The sequence below is a fragment of the Chiroxiphia lanceolata genome, chromosome 6 (genome assembly GCF_009829145.1).
Source record: "Chiroxiphia lanceolata isolate bChiLan1 chromosome 6, bChiLan1.pri, whole genome shotgun sequence".
In the NCBI taxonomy this organism is placed as follows: Eukaryota; Metazoa; Chordata; class Aves; order Passeriformes; family Pipridae; genus Chiroxiphia; species Chiroxiphia lanceolata.
Window position 1 is genome coordinate 20,480,164 of NC_045642.1, and position 18,976 is coordinate 20,499,139.

Genomic DNA, 18,976 nt, shown 5'->3' on the forward strand with positions numbered 1-18,976 from the left:
TAACTACTAACATATATATTTAACAGATATAACTGTTCATTATTGTGTACAACTGTGTATTTTGGTTGCTGACATAGCTCTAAAATAAAAAAAAAAAACCATCTCTGGAAGTAGAAAATATCAGTAATACTAACTTTTAAGCAAAGTATCTGAAAGACTGTAGCCACAGTGCTCAGAAAACATATGTAAATTGAAACCTAATGTTCTAGTGCAGGTAGAAAATGAATTCATATTTCTTGAGAAAAACACAAAAAAAATAAGGTGACACCCTCACATATATATATGTATATATATACATGTGTATGTGTGTGTGTATACTTTTTATTATAAAGTAGTTTAAAATGACACAGTATCAAAGACCAGCTGTAAATTTTCCCTGCAGAATATGAGAGATTGAAAAATAAAGAAATTAAATACTTTATTAATAAACTGAAAGCATTTGGAAAGATTAAAGTGCAATATCACTCCAACACTGTTATTGTTCAGACAAAAAAACATCTACAGTGTAAGTGGGTTTCACTTCTTTTTCACATTATGATTTTTTTCATTCCAGATTTCTTCTTCCCTCCTTTTTCACATTGTTTTTTTTCCCCTGGAAAGTATTTTTTGTTGTTATTGTCCAGAGCATGACATGTGTAGTCCATTATTTCTGTTGAACAAATCTAAAATCTGAAGGGAGATCCCAACAACTTAATGTTTCCCTCCAAAGCCCATATTTCAGCTAGAGAATCTTCGCAGAGCAATCACCTTCCATTTGTTGCCAGCAACGTTTTGGAACGTTGCAATTTTTTTTCAGTGTGTGAACATATTTGTCTAGCTCACTGATTCTTGTTGTCACCACCCAGTTGAAAAGGCTCTCCCAGGCTGAGAATGTCACAGAACAATGTTTCCTTCTATTTATACTCTACAACATTACTCTAGTTTTGTATTCCTGCTTGTTGAAGGGAGGATGCAGAGGTGTGCTGCTCTCTGTGCTTGCGGTGTCTTACCTGGTTACCTGGTTCTGTGTGTGTGATGGATGAGCCAGCCTGGTATATGGTTACAGGAGGCAGGTTTATCACCCAGAGCAGTAGTGCCAGGGCAGGGATGCAATATGGCAGCTCATCAGGAGGCCACGGTGGTGTCCAGGCAGTGGTGTGACAGCAGGGTCCACCAGGACTGAAGAAAAATATGTCTTGCTCCTCAGCTGATAGAAGGTTCAAAAGTGGAACTTTGACCTGATTGCCCATTAAAAGCAAAAGCTGTATGATGAACTAGGGGGGAGATGTCTCTGAGCGTTGTGTGCTACCCTGATATTGAATTCTTTCAGAGGGACAGAAGGCTTTATTCTCTACCAGTATGATCTCTGTAGTAGGACTGTACCTTTTAGGATGCAGTAATAGTGTGTTATGTTGTGATTGCAGCACCTTTCTCTGGGATTCTCAAACCTTGATAACTGATTCACCTAGTGCTGTTGGGAGAACAAAAAGATAGGTGTTGTTTTTGCACCATTCTTATGTTTGGGGAAGTGGGAACAAAAATCTAATCAGACATTTAGATGTTGTGAGCTGCAAACAGGCATATTGATATCTTGACCTGTCTGGTCCATGATAGTTGAGTTTATCTAGAAGGACTAGCTCCTGCCAGTTCTTCTGCAGCTTGGGACTGCATACTGAGATAAGCCAACTGCTCCATATAGCAAAAGAAATAGCTTCACGGAAATAGAATAGGTAGGAATAGAGAAGTAGATATTAGAGAACTGAACTGGCTTACTGTGCAGTTAAGCAAACAATGAGCTAGCACAAGGGAAGAAGAGAGGGGGACATTTTCATAGCATTTGGCCCTTTGATCACCTCCATCATATGACTGAGGGATAGCTTATGTGGCTGCACTATTACGGTAAGAACCATTTTATTTTCTTGATTCCCTCCCTGTGACCTTTCCTACTTCTGGCAAGTGTTTCAACTGCTGTGTCTGTTGTGTTCTCATGTGTAGCTGAACAAAAGAGGATTAATGAATGTATAGCACTCACAATGAGACCAGAGCTGGAGGAAGGCACTACAATATGCCTAACCTTTAGATAACTGCATGCAAAGTGGATAACATCTGAAAAAATCATTCTTATATGTTTATTATAGATCTCAGAAAAGGCAAATGCATGTCTCTCTTCTCTCTTGGCAGAACCAGCTCCTTGCGAAAGGCTTGCTATTTATGGAGGAGAAGGTCAAGCTGTGTGAAGGCAAGTATAGTAGTAAACCTGTTTTGGAAAGGAGTTGTGCTTTGATGTTTGGTCAGACAAGATGTTTTGCGTGTCTGGGAACTGTACAGCCCCTTCTGGTGCTGTAGTAGGGTGTCACTCAACCCCTCAGGAGCCAGGTTGCACTGCAGCCCTTGTGAAGCTGAAGGGATGGAGGACTGTTTTAATAGCCACAGAGCCACAATTCTCCCACCAGCCATGGCTTTATCATGAGAACAGGAATGTGAGTTTTGTGTGGCAGTTGAATCTGAGCTCAAAGTTGTTCTGGTCTAGACGTGGATCCTGTTGCAAAACTGCTTGGAACTGCCTTCTGCCTTTTATTTCTCAATGTGATTTGCAGCTTGATGTAAGCACAATTTTAGTTACTCTGTCATGCTTTAGAGAACTGTCAAGCTTTGTGTACATTTAAAGAAAAAAAAGGTCCCTTTGGTGAGAATGAAATCCTTCAGGAAAGAGGTTGATCAGGCATGAAGTTCTGTTCAAACCACTGGGGTACAGACACTTGCTACTGCACAGTGTCTGTAGACCAAGGCTAGCGTGATGCAGCAGCTCTGTTGGAGTGGGGAGTTGGTCACACTTAGTAACTGTTTGCTCAAGCAAAGCAAGCAAGTCTTTATTCAAAACTAAGCTGCTGTTTGATTTGACCCAGTTTTGTAGCCTGTAGGAAGATCTCTTACTAATCACCAGTCTGTTGTATGTGGGTCATTAAATGCCAGTAGACGCTTATAATCTCACATCATTGCTGGTCCTGGATTCCTCTGCACTGTTCTTCACTAAATGACTTCACCCAGCTGGCAGACTGTAGGATTTGGTCCCTGGAGGAGTTAAGCAGTTGCCAGCCTCCTGCTTGGTGCATGCTCCTTTGGCACTGGCCCTGTAAGGGAAGAAAAAAGGTAGACTCCTGCTTTTTCTCTGATGTGGGTACCTGACCTGCCACAGACCTTCAGAGTGAGTGCTGCACAGCTTATCATAGACTTGGTTTCTGTATTTGTGTAAAACTATTCCATTATCTGCTTTAGCATTAGGAAAATTAAGTTTGAGTCTGTAATAGGCTGAGAGCTACCCAAGAGTATTTTGCAGATGCTCAAGTAGTTTGGGTAAGATGAGATTTCCTAGGCAGATAGCAAAACCCTCTTCAAATGCTTCATTTTTCTGTCTCTGGTTTAAAGTGATACTGGAGACACTTCGCCTGTGTGCAGGCTGGCATCTCTGTAGATGACTCATGGGCACCTTTCTTTTATAACGTGTAGGCTTGTTGCAGGTCCTGTGGTCACAGCAACAAGAATTTCTTGTACGCACTTCTCAGTTAGCTCTGTCTTCCCGGAAAATTTCTACTACCCCAGCACTCAGACACAGGATAATGCTCCTGTTGCAGGGCATGGCAATGTTTTACTATGTCTGTTTTTCAGTCACAGCCTCTTATTTTAACATGATTTTTTTTTATACAATCTGTCAGAATCTCTTTCAACACCTGTAGGATTTATGATTTCTTGAAGAAGCAAACCGTTCCTGCTTCCCCTTCAGAAGGAGAAGTGATCTATGACATTTCATTCTGTCTCCACACAGCGAAGCATTGCAGTCCTGGGGAGGAGGCAGAGGAGGAAAAAATTTAAACATTCAGTTACTCTGTTTCCTGTTGTCTTTTTCACTTACACTTGGCTGTTGCTGCTAATGGGTAGCTGTTATGGGGGTGTTGGGTGGGTTCTTGTCTGCCTGCAGTTCCAGTTTTGAAGCCAGAGTCATACCTGACACAGTGAAGCCTCCTTTTGAACCTTTCTGTGGTTTTTGATGGGCTCTCTGCTCAAAGTGAAATGTCTGGAGGATCTAGTCCTGTTGGCTCTCTGCTCTCTGGCTGTGTCCTAAACAGCACAACCCATGGGCAAGCCTGTTGAAAGTCCATGTTGAAGTCCCCAGATGGGGAAAGCACTTCAGTACAGAGTGATAAGGCTCCTTTGAGTTGCAATTTTATGTGTATTCCAGTTCCTCATGAGGGGCCTTTAGTCACCTTGAGACTGAGCCTTCAAATCTGTCTTGAGTGTCCATCTTCCATTACTGCTCCTTGAGTCTTGACTGCATGTAAGCTCCAGCTAAGGCTCTATGAAAGGTATCCTGGAAAATCCTTTTGTCAGAAACTTGTACTTTTAAACCTGTGTCTGTATTTGTACCTGAATTTTCTGGGGATGTATCTAAAATAACACTGCAAACCTTTGGCCTTTGGGATGGGAAAAATCTCCTAAAAACTCAGAGGCTTTGAGCCCAAATGCTGAGGAGCACACAGCTTTTTAAGACAAACCTACGAGCATAAGTTTATCACAGTTGTATTCTTGTCATGGGAATCACTTAGTCTGCCTTGATTTTAAGTACCCACTTACATTTGGGTATGTTTGTTTGAATTGGAGTCATATGAAGGGCTACAAGTGAATTCCATTCAGGAACCTTCGCAAATGCCACATTTGAGAGAAGCACAGTGGGTTTGTGTCTTGTCAGGTTCCTGATTGCTGCTTAATAGTTGGTGGGTGCCAGAGGGGGCTCAGCTCTTGTAAATTGTCTCCCTGACCTAGTTGCTGACTCAGTTGGATGATGTTGGATTATCGGTTGATGTTGGCTGTGACCTGCTGGTTTTCAGATTCAGCTGCTAATGTGTGGCTGTTCCCCCACTAGTGGGGCGTGCGGTGAGACTGCACAATCCTTTGCTGTGGATTTAAAACCTCCAGTTGAAGAGGGACTTCACTCTTTTTTTGGAGTTGGTCTCATGTTTTGCACAGAGCTGTTTTCTTCACAGTAAGCGACAGAACAACTTATGGTTGCAGCCTTGTGTCTCTGCCAGCTAAGGTGAAGCTCAGCTGGGCAATGTCCAGTTTTAGACAGAAACTGTGAAAGAGAAGGGTGGGATTGTCGGTCTTATTTGGGGAATTACAGAGTATTTGGAAAATCAAACTTGATTTTTTTTTTTGTAGGTGAGGATCGCATTGATGTCCTGTCTGAAATCTGGGATCACTATTTTACAGAGACTCTGCCTACACTTCAGGCAATATTCTACCCGGTCCAGGTAATCTTAATTATAACTCCATCAGGTAAAGCAATGTAACTGCAGTGCTTGCTAATGGCAAATGGAAACTTCTCTGCCGGCAGCACTGTTTGGCCAGTGGCTAAATAGGTGTCAAAACCTTTAAACTAAATCTGAGAGGAAGCAGACTTCGTCCAAGTCAGCATTAACTGTGTAAGAAGGACTTTTAAAATCTCCTGGACAAGCACAGTGCTTTGGACTCAATTTATTCACATTTGTCTACCCTCTGTCTGTGCTTAGCTAAGCTTGGACACTGAAACTGTTGGACTATACCTGTCCAGACTGAAGCTCTGGGCATTTATAGTTCTTCCATTTTTAAGTAGCTGGCACTCTTGGTGCATATGACAGCACTAACAACTTGTCTTCAGAGGGACAAATCTGAAGACTAGATCAGGAGATAATGTGTTTAACTCACCCCTAATTGCTTTGGAGGGCTTATAACCCATTTGTGCTTTTGGGTAATCTTCAGTTGAGTTTTTTGAGGATTTAATAAGGGGTCACATAAATCTATGGGTTAAAGATGAATGAAAGATTTTATGTAAGACCTTTTTACACTGAGTATTTTGAAAGCTGAGTATCCCATCAGAAGTATTGAGCCGTATCATTTTTTAATGTAGGTTTAGTCAGGGTTTCTATATGAGCAGCCTAATTATGTTCCATGAGAGGAAAAGAAAAATGTACCTCATGCAGAGAATGATGTTCTTGGAAATGCTAGTCTCCTCCTCTTGACTTTTACCTCTTCCACAAGACATTATTTCCAAAGCCTTTTAAAATTATTTTTCCCTTGTATTGCTTGAAAGGCAGCAGGTAAAGCTCAAAGCTTGCCCTTTTCCTCTAATCCTAAAAGAGAAAGGACTTTTGCAAAGACAGACACTAACCTTTCTACTGTGTTTATTTTTGTTCTTTCTTTGCTGCAGATGCTTAAAGGTACGTGTTTGACAGGTAAAACTGTGCAATTATAATACCATCCCTTTCTCTCCTTTTGCAACTAATTCACAGTGAGGGAGTGACCTAATCTATTTAGGCAGGGGTTTGTCTGCACTGCAGCTATCTGTGTGCTGTGGAAACAGTTGAGCTGTGTGTCATACCCATTGATGCTAAGAGTTCTGCCACTTACCAGAAAAATCTACTCCCCTGCTATTGAAACGTCTCTGGTCAGAAATTGAACAAAAATTACAGCACTGTGGGTACAGCTTTTGGAAGTAACTTGGTTATAGTGGGGAAAGTGTGACTATGGGGCACTGACATTCTTTGAAAGCACAATTTTTTTGCTGTATTTCCCTTGTAACAATATCTAAGTCACTCAAAATATATCATAGAAGCTGTAACATTAGGCAACTATTGCCATTTTATGGATGAAGAACTAAAAGGTAACAGACAGCATATTTAAAGCTTTGTAGGCACCTTAAGTTCTACACAAATGCATGGATTAAGCTGCCTAAATACATCCAAGAATTTGACTTGGAGTAAGCTGCCCTAGACTACCACAGGGACAGTTGCAAGTGCAACAAGATATAAGAAATTACTCTTATCCCAGACCAGTGTTCTAATAACGAGATTGGACTTTTCCTAGAAATGGGGAACTGTATGTAACCATTTATGTGGTGTGTCACAACATGTGAAGACAGCTCATCCAACAAGTCCTTCATCAAGCTGCAGTTCTTCGCACGCTACTCTGGTAGATGAGAAAGTCAATTTGTTGTTGGTTCCCTGTCCTTTCTTGCAAATGTCAGCATGATTATTTACTTGCGTTCTTCTCTGATCCCAGCAACTGCCCATTCAGAATGAAACTAAGTCAGCCAAATATGTGAGCGTATGTTACCAAAGGTAGTAACTAGAAGTAACTTCCTATCTCAGCTAGGTTTAAACCTGAGGCTCTCATAGCTGTTGCAGAAATATGACCTTTAAGCACCAGGTTGGTTAAATTGCTGTACAGAGGGAAACTATGTAAACAGGTCACTGGCTTTTATATAGTTGCAGCTGTTGCTGTGACTATTGATGTGGAAAAAAGAATAACAAATCTTGTTTTTTTTGGCACAGAAACATGTTTGCATTTTGAAATGGGGTATGAAGTTAATGGGACTAAACTGCATGATATAAATAAAAAGTTTGCAGTTGCTGAAATACAGTTCTGAGATACATACTGGTCTTAACTACACCTCCGTGTTTCTAAACACACCGTGGTGGTTTAAAACCACAAAGTGCTTTTATTATATCCAAGCTACCCTCCAGACTATTTGCTTTAATTCATATTTACATATTGATGATGCTGTTAATTATGACATTAAACCTATTATGAATTAATGTTTAACTGCTCATAATTCCTTCCAGCTAAATATTTGCCATGTTGAGTGTGTTATGGAGATCATAAAATGATTCCCAAACAGACCATGGGGCAGAGATTAACATGCTGAGAAGAACAAGGCAAACTTTTCAGGCTGGAGAGTGCTGGGCAGGGCTGGGAGGAAAATTTCTGCTGTTAAGCTGCAGTGGGACAAGAGAAAGTCATTCAGATGTTAAGCATAGCATCGGGAAAGATGGTAACACCAGAGTGCCAAATGGAGTTTGTCTGTGTTTAAATATGCTGAGAAATATTACATCATCCGTTAGATCTGCTCACTCGTGTTGTTGATTTTAAAAAAGTAACTGTGAGGACATGGAATGCATTGCAGTGGATATTGAAGCTGATGCTTTTTAAAATGATGTTTAGTTCAAGCAGTCTGGCTAGCTTTGTCCCACCCTAAATCCTAAAATCTGTAATGGACTAAATTGTGGATTTTTGTCATATCAGCAAGGTCTGAAGTGCAGATACTGAGCAAAAAGAGAATCCAATATAGACCACAGGTAGACTTACTTAAGGAACAATCTGTACCAACTTCTTTCCCTACCAAACCTTCTCTGGTTTCTCAGCTCTGAATGGCAAAAGCACAAGCTACATCCAGCCTGGACTTTGAACGTTTGTGACTAAATTGGATGGCAAGTGGATTTCATGAATATGTAGTCTTTTAGTGAAACACAGGCCCATTTTTGGCTTCACTCCAAACCTAGTGGTGTTTCAGAGGACGTGATGCTTATTTCAGAATTTGTGTGAGACAGAGCCTGAGAGTAAAGCAAGCAAAGAATACTGTGAATCCTCAACCTGAGAGACTGGAGGGTGTTTTGCCACAGCAGCAATGGGCAGGACAGACCCTTCCTGTCTGTGTGCATACATGTGTTGGTGCAATGCTCGCACATCCCTTTATCAACTCTTAGATATTGTCTTCTGTGTTTTTTAGGGTCAGGAGTTGACTATCCGTCAGATTGCTCTACTTGGCTTCAGAGACTTGGTCTTACTAAAAGTAAAGTTGGAAGAAATTCTTCCTCTGGTCCAGACAAAGCTTCCAGCTTCCATTGTCCAGATGCTGTTAATTCTGCAGGTGGGGAGCCTCTGCTCTTTGTCTGACTCCACTTGGCTATCTTGACCTCACTGAACTAGCATGAGCACTGGAAAAGAGAGTGGGGAGGGTGGAGGGTGTGATGAAGTGGAACTGATGTGTGCTTATTTGGGAGTAGTAACTGCAGAAATGAGAGCTGAATTTGGACGTCCTGAGCTTTCCTAGAAATAGGTAAGGATGTTGCCTTGAAAGAGATGGGTGTTTGTATTTTCTTGGTAACTCTCCTCCCTCTCTAGGAACAGTCTCAGGACTCTTTCTTCACATAAATTTTCATTTCCCAGCTTCTCTGAAAGCCTCTTTGTACCCTAGTTCTCCTGATTTCTCAGCTTTGCAATGACAGTGTGAGTCTCCATCACAACAGATAGTGGAATTTGAATGAGCTGTGGCTTCTGGCTGTCCAATGCCAGCTCCTTGGCTGGCTGGCATGCTAGGCAGTGCCCTTGAGAGGAGAAATACCTTTTGTCAGTACATGCTATACATCTTTCAAAGGCCTCTCCCAAGAGACCCAGATCTTCTGTGAGAAGATCTTTATCCTGACCTCAACAGATTACTTTCCAAGCACTCCAAATACAGCCAAGTACACCAACTGTTTAATCTTTTTCTATATTGCTCAGCCTGACAGTCCTGTAAAATGCCATATTACTTGTTTGGGTTCATAGAATAATTAATAGAATGCTTTGGGTTGGAAGAGACCTTAAAGATCTTCTAGATACAACCACCCTGGCATGGGCGGGGACAGCTTCCACCAGATCAAGATGCTCAGTGCCCCATCCAACCTGGCCTTGAACGCTTCCAGGGATGGAACATCACTGTTTGAGTGACTCACCACCCTCACAGTGAAGAATTTCTTCCTAATAACTAATCTAAACCTACCCTCCTTCAGTTTAAAGCTATTCCCCTTGTCCTGTCACTACATGCCCTCTTAAAAAGTCCCTCTTCATCTTTCCTGTAGGCCCTTTCAGATACTGAAAGGACAGAGTGAGGTCTCCCTGAAGCCTTCTCTTCTCCAGGCAGAACAACCCCAGCTCAACCTTTCCTCATAGGAGAGGTGCTCCAGCCCTCTGATCATCTTTGTGCCCCTCCTCTGGGATTTGCTCCAACAGATCCATGTTCTTCTTGTGCTGGGAGCACTGAACTCCAGGTGGGGTCTTACCAGAGCAGAGTAGAGGGGGAGAATCACCTTCCTCAGCCTGCTGGCCACACTTCTTTTGATGCAGTCCAGGATACAGTTGGCTTTCTGGACTGCAAGTCCAGAAAAGAATCGAGCTTCTCATTCACAAACACACACCCAAGTCCTCCTCCTCAGGGCTCCTTTCAATCCATTCTCCACCCAGCCTAATATTTGTGCTTGGTATTGCCCCAACCCGTGTGAAAGATCTTACATTTGACCCTGCTGAATATCATGAGGTTTGCACAGGGACCTCTCAGGCCTGTCAAGGTCCCTCTGGGTGAGGAGGGACGCTTCCCTCCAGCGTGTTGACAGCACCACACAGGTTGGTGGCTTTTATTTCTTCTCCAGTGTAATGAGTGTCTAGGAATGAAACTTTCTGAAACACAATCATAATTGCAAAGGGGCTAAGCTCCTAGTTCTGTATAATTTCTCACTGTTCTGATGTTCCAGTGACCCAGACTATAACAGTGGGAGATACCTCAATTTCCCAGAAATATTATTTTAATAAAAGAATCTTGAGAGCAAAGAGGGTCTCAAAGCAACACATTTGAGGAAAAAAAGCTTATTGAGGCTTTGCAGGAAGTTAGGTTTGAACTGTTTCTGAAATTACTGTTAAATTGGTTAGTGTTATCTGTCATCTTCATACCTGTAAGCACAGAGGGTGCTTTGCTTGCAGTCTTGCCTAGGAAAATAGCAGTACTTTGCCCAAGGTGTGTTAAGGCTTTTCTACAAAGAGATGTTTCCTGGTAGAAGTGCCCTGGTGTAATTATATCACTGCAGTACACTGTGCACATCCTCAGTGTGAGCATACCTTGAACCTTCCTGTCCCTTGGTCAGAAAAAAGAGCTGGCTCCTCGGTTTTCATGAGGTTATGACTGTGACTTGAACAAGGATGTTGACCTGAATGGCACACAAACCTCCATTTGGTCTTCTCAGCTGCCAATGGTCTACCAGAATGGTTGGGATATTCCAGTGCAGAGATATTTGACAGACAAAGGCTTTACCCAAAAATCTTTTAAGGGTAATGTTGACTTTTTGTGTTTGATTTTCAGAGTGTCCATGAGCCTACTGGCCCCAGTGAGGGCTACCTACAGCTGGAAGAACTGGTCAAGCAGGTGGTATCACCATACTTAGGTTTGTGTGAGGATCACAGCTCCTCTGGTAGCACCTGCTTACTTGGTAAGACATGCACATTCTACAGAAGCTATTATTAGGGTACACAGGTTGGTTAATGTGAGGCAGTGCACATTTGTGCTGGAAAAGGAGACAGTGCATGACTCTGTGAGAGACAGAAAACAAAGTCTAAAACACCCTTGAGAAGGTCCTGGTTAATATTTCTGAATGTAGATTTTTGTGATGGGCTTTTTATTTTCCATGACTGACTGAACTATTAGTGTCCCACCATTGCATGCGCACACACACACACAGACAAACAGACACACATCCCTGAAAAGTCTCTCTTCTCTCTGGAGATGGACTGGATTTAAAACTCTCTGGTCCATGACTGCGGTACTGCCTCCAGCCCAGTGAGAGATCGCACCTGGTCCTTTGCTGCCCACTCTCTGTCCCTGCTTGCTACCCTGCTTCATCTGCCTGAATTCCCATGCTCACTGCTGCATCAACCAGTCTTTGCAAACTGCAGAACTGTTGCATGTTAATTCTGAGGGATTACAGGGATTCTTGCATGGAGACTTCCTTTGGTCTGAGGATCCGTTTAAAAAAAAATAAGGTAATTACAGATCTGTGTTTAAACTATGGACAAGTGGGTCTAGGTAAGAGAACAGGCACTTCAGGAACAGCATGCTTATAGTGGGAAACTTCTTTATACTTGATTCAGGAGCTCTGCTTGCACATGTGGCCAGCCAGAAGAGACTGGCTTGCTAATGGGCATAGTGATAGTGATTTGATAGTCAAGAAGATTTAAATAGAAGAAGTGAAAAAAGCTCTAGTCTCCCTCTGTTTTGATAAGCTTTAGCCTTTGCTTCGACACAAATTGTAGCAAGCTGGAGACACACAACCTGTCTTGTACTATGCCTTTGAAGCATAGGGGAAAAGATGGTCTTGTGGTAGAAGGACTTACCAGGACTCAGACAACCTGTACCTGTAACAAACTCATGGCATCACTTTAGGCAAACTGTGGCTCAAGAGTTTTGCTCTTGTGATTGCTGGGCAATCACGCATCCAGGTATGAGGCCCCGGACACACAGAGTCAGGTAAAAGAGAGTCAAGAAGAGGATTTGTCTGGAGGGTCTCCCGTTGCACCCCATCTACCAGATGGATTACAACCACAGCTATAAAGAAAAAAAGAAGGGTCATTGTAGTAGGCGACTCCCTTCTGAGGGGATCTGAAGGCCCTATATGTTGACCAGACCCATCCCACAGGGAGGTCTGCTGTCTTCCTAAGGCCTGGGTGAGGGATATTAGTAGGAGACTCCCTGAGCTAATCCAGCTCTCTTGATTATTATCTGCTGCTGGTGGTCCAGGCTGGCAGAGATTACATCAATGAAAGAGGTACCAGGCTAATTAAAAAGGACTTCAAGGCACTGGGTTGATTAGTTAATGGGACAGGAGCACAGATGCTCAAGTGGACTACCCTCAGTTCCTGCAGTAGCAGGGATGAATGAGGAGAGGAGTAGGAAAACCAATCTTATCAATAGGTGGCTAAAGGGTTGGTGCCACTGGCAGAACTTTGGTTTTTTGAACCATGGGGCAAATTCTATGGTACCCAGCCTGCTAGAGTCAGATGGGCTTCATCCATCTAGCAAGGGCGAAAGGACTCTAGCCTGTAAGTTGTTGGGGCTTATCAAGAGGGCTTTAAACTAGGTTTGAAGGGGGAAGGAGTTGAAATCAGGTTCTCCAGAGATAAGCTTATGGGTGAAAACCAGAGTTAGAAGTGAAATCAGCAGCCCAGCTGAAGTGCATGTACACCAGTGTATGCAGCATGGGTAACAAACAAGAGGAGCTGGAAGCCATCGTGCAGCAGGAAAGCTATAATATAGTCACCATCACGGAAACTTGGTGGGATGACTCACATGACTGCCATGGGTGGCTACAAGCTCTTCAGAAGGGACAGGCACGGTAGGAGAGGTGGAGGGGTGGCTCTCTATGTTAGAGAGACTCTTGAGTCTGTAGAACTTGAAGTCAGTAACAATAAGGTTGAGTGCCTGCGGATTAGAATCAAGGGGAAGGCCAACAAGGCTGATATCCTGGTGGGAGTCCCACCAGGATGATGAGGGTGATGAATTTTTCTACAAGCAGCTGGCAGATGTCTCAAAATTGCCAGCCCTTGTTCTTGTGGGTGACTTTAACCCGCCAGATGTCTGTTGGGAACTCAACACAGCAGAGAAGAGGCAGTAGTATCTTAAGCTTGATTTAAGGTGGGAGAGAAGCACAGCAGGGATAGGTGTGAAAGGGGACAGGACCACTCACAGAGGGGAATTGTAGAGAACAATATTCCCACCTGCTTTTCTGTTAGCACCCTTCTTGCTTTGCCTGTGTAAATTAGCTGTAACCTGCATTGTAAGGATGGAGCATGCTGAAGGGATCCTGTTTTCTAAGAAACAATGTTTATATTGGGGATAGGAGAGAAGATAAAACATCCACCCTATTTCCTGATATATTAAGCCTAACATCACTGCTGATCTGAGTTTGCTTCCAAGTTTATATTCCTTGTCATAAGGCACCAAAATAGAGATAAAATGTCTGGTTAAACTATGCATGACAACTCTCTTAAGAGACTGTCTTTTGTGGTCAAGAAAGTAGGGGGGGTAAAGTAAAGCAATAAATGAATATTCAGGGTTTAGCGTAATTTCACCTGGTTCTCATCAGAAAGGATTTTAATTTTCTTGCCCAAGAATCATCTGTGGATATTTTTTCATTGAAAGAGTTGGGTCCTAATGCCCTTCAACACTACAGCTTGCTGTGGCTTGAGCTGCAGATGAAACCTAAAGAGTATATGCATTGTAACCAGCCTCAAAAATTATTTGTGCATACTCCTAAGCAAAAAAATGACCCAGTTTGAGTGAATGTATTACTGGCAGTAGCAGGGTGAAGTGTTGTCATAGCTTGGCTGCTGCCAGTGGTGGAGTTTTGGCTGCTCACCCGTGCCTCCCTGCAACAATATCAAGTTTGTTTTCTGCTTTTGTTCCTGATGCAAGCTTCCAAAACTCTTTTATAACCTCAGTGATAAGTGCTTTGCTTTGCGTTTTGTTACTCTCTCTCTTATGCTCACCAATCTTGGTGGAAGCCTTTTATATGGTTTAAAGCCTTCTGAGTTTATGAAATGAGACCCTGCACTTCAGTGAAACTGGTGAGAAATGAGACAGGTACAGAATAGCTTTATCAGCTGCTGTGGAGATAGACCACAAGAGGTGTTTAACATCACATGGCAATGCTGCACAGCAGTGGAAGCCAACAGGTGCTGGCTGATTCGTATTGTCTGATTCAACCTGCTAGAGGAGTGAGAGTGAGCCAAGGCACAAAGTCTGACCCCTACCTTTCTAAAAGTTTTCAGTATCAGAATTGAAATAGCACTTCATGATACGAGGCTGGGGGCTGTGCCTTGGGTCTGAGTTTTAAACCAGGCATTATTTCCCCTTAATGATTTGCTGAGGAGATCGTACACCCCATACCCATCAATTCTGCGTCACTGCCTTATCCCTGCTCCCCAAGTGCTGTCCTTCTCTCCTGTGCCCTTACTCCAGGCTGTTGTGGACTGCTCCTGCACACTCTTAGGTGTTTTCTGTGTCTAGCACCCAAACCAGACATGTTGTAAGGTGGATGAAATTTTCTTTTTCTTTCATGATCTTTGAAAAATACAGTGGGATAATGCCAGCAGAACGGCCTTTACCTAGGCAGATGGAGAGGCAGTGTAAGCATCAGGACTTTCACACTGACAACAGCTAATGGCACGTCCTGAGAGAAATTTTTCAGAGGAAGGGATGGCAACTCAAGTCCTCTCTGAATGTTTTTTTGGAGACTTGTGCCACTTTGCTTTCAGTCATTTTAGTGAACCTGCACGTGAGAGCTCCTACTCAGTCCTCATCCCTGGATAAGGAAGGAGATCACCGGGATGCTCAAGAAAGTCCCTTAGTTGCACTTGTGATTTTTGACTCACTTTTCTCACAGGCACCAGCACCATTGCCTTATAGCAGGACAGGAGGTCTCTCCTTACTGACGGAGAGGCAGATCTCCTTTCCAAATCCCCAGCAGTATGAACCAGTGAGCACCTGACTGTTTTCCAGTGGTAAGGAGGTGGGACACTATAGCTGCACACTGAATTCTCTCTGTTCCCTGAGGGCCTAGCAGTTGGAACAACGCTTCATCTGTGCGCTATTGACCATTCCAGCTTCCTTTTTCTCTTCCAGAGAGACGGTACTCCAGATCCCGTCCTAAGACTGATGTACTGAATTATCCATCTCATGTGACGACCCGGCAGCCCAGTGAGATGGCTCTGACTCCACTGACAGAGCAGGAGGGTGAGGCTTACCTGGAGAAATGTGGTAGCATCCGTCGCCACACCGTTGCAAATGCTCACTCGGATATCCAGCTCCTGGCAATGGCCTCCATGATGCACACAGGAATGGTCATAGAGGAATCAGACAGTACTGACAAGTGCCTCCTCCTGCAGCCCACTTGTTTCAGCCACAGGCAGTGCTCCAGTGAGCCCAGTATCGCCGATGGGCCAGAGGGAGTCGTGGCAGCAGCAAGTAGGCAAGATTCTGCAGAACTGAACTGCACATCGGTCAGCTAGAAAAAGTCTTGCTGAAGAGTGGAGAACTGTATGCACTAAGCTGGACAAAGTGTTGTGTCGTCCTTGCTGGGAAAAAAAAGAAAAATTTTAATTTTGCTCATGTCATTGAAATGGCCTCAAGGGTTCTTATGTCTGAGAATGCTCTCTAGATTTGATTTTTTACCAGTCTAGGATCATTGTTGATGGAGGTACCAGGCTGCTCCCAAATGACCACTGAGGGCTGCAATGGTTTTGCTGTTTAACAGCACAGTCTATCTTCTGTAAGCTTTCTCCCTCTACTAGTATAAACCTTTTGTCATCAGGTTTCCTTCTGTTTCTTTGGTGTGATACAAACTGACCTCTTTCTGCTTTTCTCCATCTTTCGTAGTTGTGCTGCTTATTTGCTCTTCATTCCTGCAGTAGAGACCTCTGTGCTAAATGTTCTCTTTGGTTCTGGTGCAAGTGTAGTGAATGCTGAGGACTGCATTTCTCTCTTTTAAAGTTGAACTCAGGGATGAAACCATTTGAGTCCTCCAGAAAGATCTGCTGAGGCGGCTTGTGAGAGAAGGAGATCCTTCACTTTGCCTCCCATGGGCATGGATGAAAAGACCAAATTGGAACAAATCAGACCTACTCTTTTCCCAGACCTGAAGAGAACTGAGTGTACATGGAGTCTGAGCTGAGTACTTCATATGTACTTTATTTGGTTCCAGTTGTACTTGGGGGTTGTGGTATAAACTGCGCAAAGGAGGGCTGGGTGTGTAAATTGGGTGTAAAATGTAATCCTGAGCATCCTGGCATTTGGCATCAACTTGGTCTCAAAATTTCTGTGGTGATAGGGCTGCAATGAAAAGAGACAACTAAATGGATTCCTTTGGGAAGAAGATGCTGGGCAGAGTCTGCATTTGTGCAAGAGACATAAAGGTGCTTTTCAGCACTGGGCCATCATGATGCTAGACCAGGAGGTGATGAACAAGATTTCATCCTTGGCGCTACCCTGGTAATTCTAGCACTTGCAGATTTCATGAGACCAAAGATAACCAAAGAGGCGTAGAAAGGAGTCCTGTCTCAGTGGTGTATTCATGAAGTACTCCTGACCTCCAGTGGTATCTGACTCACTGCAGTATTGCTTTTAAGATAAAGTGAGGGCTCTTTGCAGTCCTTGGTTTTGTTTTTATTTTGAAGATTAGGAATGGTCCAGTTTGCAAGTGTCTGTGGCAGGCACTGCAGTGTCTGCTTTGTAGCATCACTTGGTACTCAAATGCTGCTTCTATGGGAACAGAACCAATCTGTTCAAGCTGTCCCTTGGGATACTCTGCTGATGTCTTGCTAAGCAGATTTGCAAGTGTAATTACAGGCTTGAAGGTGAACTGAAATGCTGCCTTAAATGTCAAATTCCATTAAAAATGTGGACATAACAAAACTACCACTTGAATCTCTAAATAAATAGGTCTTGACAAGGAAACAGAAGGTTAAGATGAGCCTTCAGGATGTTTTTTTGCTATGACATTAACTACAGAGTTTACCCTGCTTCTGTTGGGCACTAAACATTTCTGCTCCACTGGCTGCTCTGAAAGTACAGTACCGACCTGTCAGGACTTGGCCTTAGTAGCATGTGCAGCAAAAAGAAAGCAGACTAGCATTATTATCTGGCAACAAAGCACCTGAAATACCAGCTATGAGCACAAGCCACACCATCTTTATAAATGAGGTTGTTGCTTTTTCTACTGTAGTTTGCAAGTGTTGAAAGAGATATTGAAAGGGCCTACTTTTCCTTGCTAGGCACCCTAATTGGCCTTTGTGTGAAAATACCAAATGTTTTGATCACCAACTGTGCTCACATGTTGAAGAACAGAGCTTGAGTTGTGCTGGCTGCCTCCTCCTCAGAGCATGCACAGTTGCATGGAATGCGGCTTTAAGCCGCAGGAAGATGTGGCTTTAAGCAATCTTCCTTTCAGATGGATTATAGGATAAATTACTCTCCTATTCATAAATTTGACTGACTGACCAGGCCAATTTATTTGTTGTCTTCTGCCCCAGGATGGCTATGGACTGTGGCGAACCTTCAGAACCTCTGTGCCAACTGCCAAACCTAGTAGACCATGCTGGTCTCACCTTGGTACAGTCCCTCCAGCGTGGGGTAAATGAAGGTGTCCTGCTCAAAAGTAATTTCTTTTGCCCCTTGCAGTGATTTAAAGCCTTCTCTTAGTAGCATTGAGGCATGTGGAGAAGTGATCACCCTGCAGCATTTCAGTTCACTCTTATGAATGCTTTTCTTCTTTATGTTTCTCCTCTCTCCATTTGACTTCTGTAAATACCCAAACCATTCGGATTTGTGAGCAGTGCCCTCTTTTATGCTGATTAGAATGATTTATTTATTTCCTGACATATTGTTGGATCATCTCTAGGGCTAATAGGAGTTAGTCCTGATTTTAACTTGAATTTCTTTAATTTTACACATATGTATAATTTGAATTATATTGGTTTTGTCTCTGTTACTTTGCAAAAATTTGCACCAGGCCCTCTGAATCATGCACTTCCCCAGCTGTTTTGTTTTTTAGGCAGAATTAAAGCTGGTGGCTTTATTTTGTAAGCTGAAATAAACAAAACCTGTTCTGTAAGCCACACTAAGTATATGGTTATAAGTACCAATTTTACAGCCATGTGAGATTGCACAAGGCTCTGCACATGCAGACCTCTTACAGGTAAACTGGGTGAACCTGGAAGTGGTTTGAAAGCTGTGCCCTGCAGCTACCATGATGGTAGCATGAGGCTGCAACTAAGCACTGAGTGTCTGCTCTCCATTGAGGAAGCTCTCAGTCCCTTGGAAGCAAAAAGCTAACACAGTCCCTGGGCCAGAGCTGTGGCATGAGAAACACTTGCATTTTGGATACAGGGGGCTGGTTTGGGGTTGCACTTTGCTCACTGTGTCACACAGCCAGGGCCACAGGGCAGGTCTTTTCTACCTTTATGGTAACCAACTTGAGAAAACCTCCTGGAAATACTGTCAGAATGGGAAGAAGGGATTTCTCTCACCACCTCTTGAAGTCTGTTACCCTCTACCTTGATAATTACCTAGAGTAAGTCACTTCTCATCAAGACCGAGTCTGTCTTCTCTTTTTACTCAGTCTCCTTAAGGTAAGCGATTAATTCTCTCTACCCATACAATTCTGTCATAAGCTTACAGAGGGGGACCTCAGCAGAAAGCTATTCTTAGTACATTTCCTGACATTCCCCATAGGTAAGCAGCATGTTTTTATTGCCAGCAAGTAGAGCTTCTTCAGTCCCTGGTTAGGTCAGCAGCAACTTGGTTTATTTTTTTGTTTGTTTGTTTCAG

General features: G+C 43.1%; 1 protein-coding gene across 3 annotated transcripts in view; it reads left to right on the forward strand.

Moving 5' to 3' along the window:
- PRR5L (proline rich 5 like) overlaps positions 1–18,266 on the forward strand; it is a 43,275-nt gene extending 25,009 nt beyond the window's left edge. For 2 of the 3 annotated variants that reach the window (XM_032691345.1, XM_032691344.1), the window contains exons 5-9: positions 2,161–2,218; positions 5,194–5,285; positions 8,579–8,719; positions 10,961–11,087; positions 15,275–18,266. In XM_032691345.1, the coding sequence (XP_032547236.1) occupies positions 2,161–2,218; positions 5,194–5,285; positions 8,579–8,719; positions 10,961–11,087; positions 15,275–15,660 (804 nt within the window). In that variant the 3' untranslated portion in view covers positions 15,661–18,266. The remainder of the gene's footprint in view (positions 1–2,160; positions 2,219–5,193; positions 5,286–8,578; positions 8,720–10,960; positions 11,088–15,274) is intronic. The other variant, XM_032691346.1, reaches the window with a different exon arrangement.
- Positions 18,267–18,976: the final 710 nt, after the last annotated feature.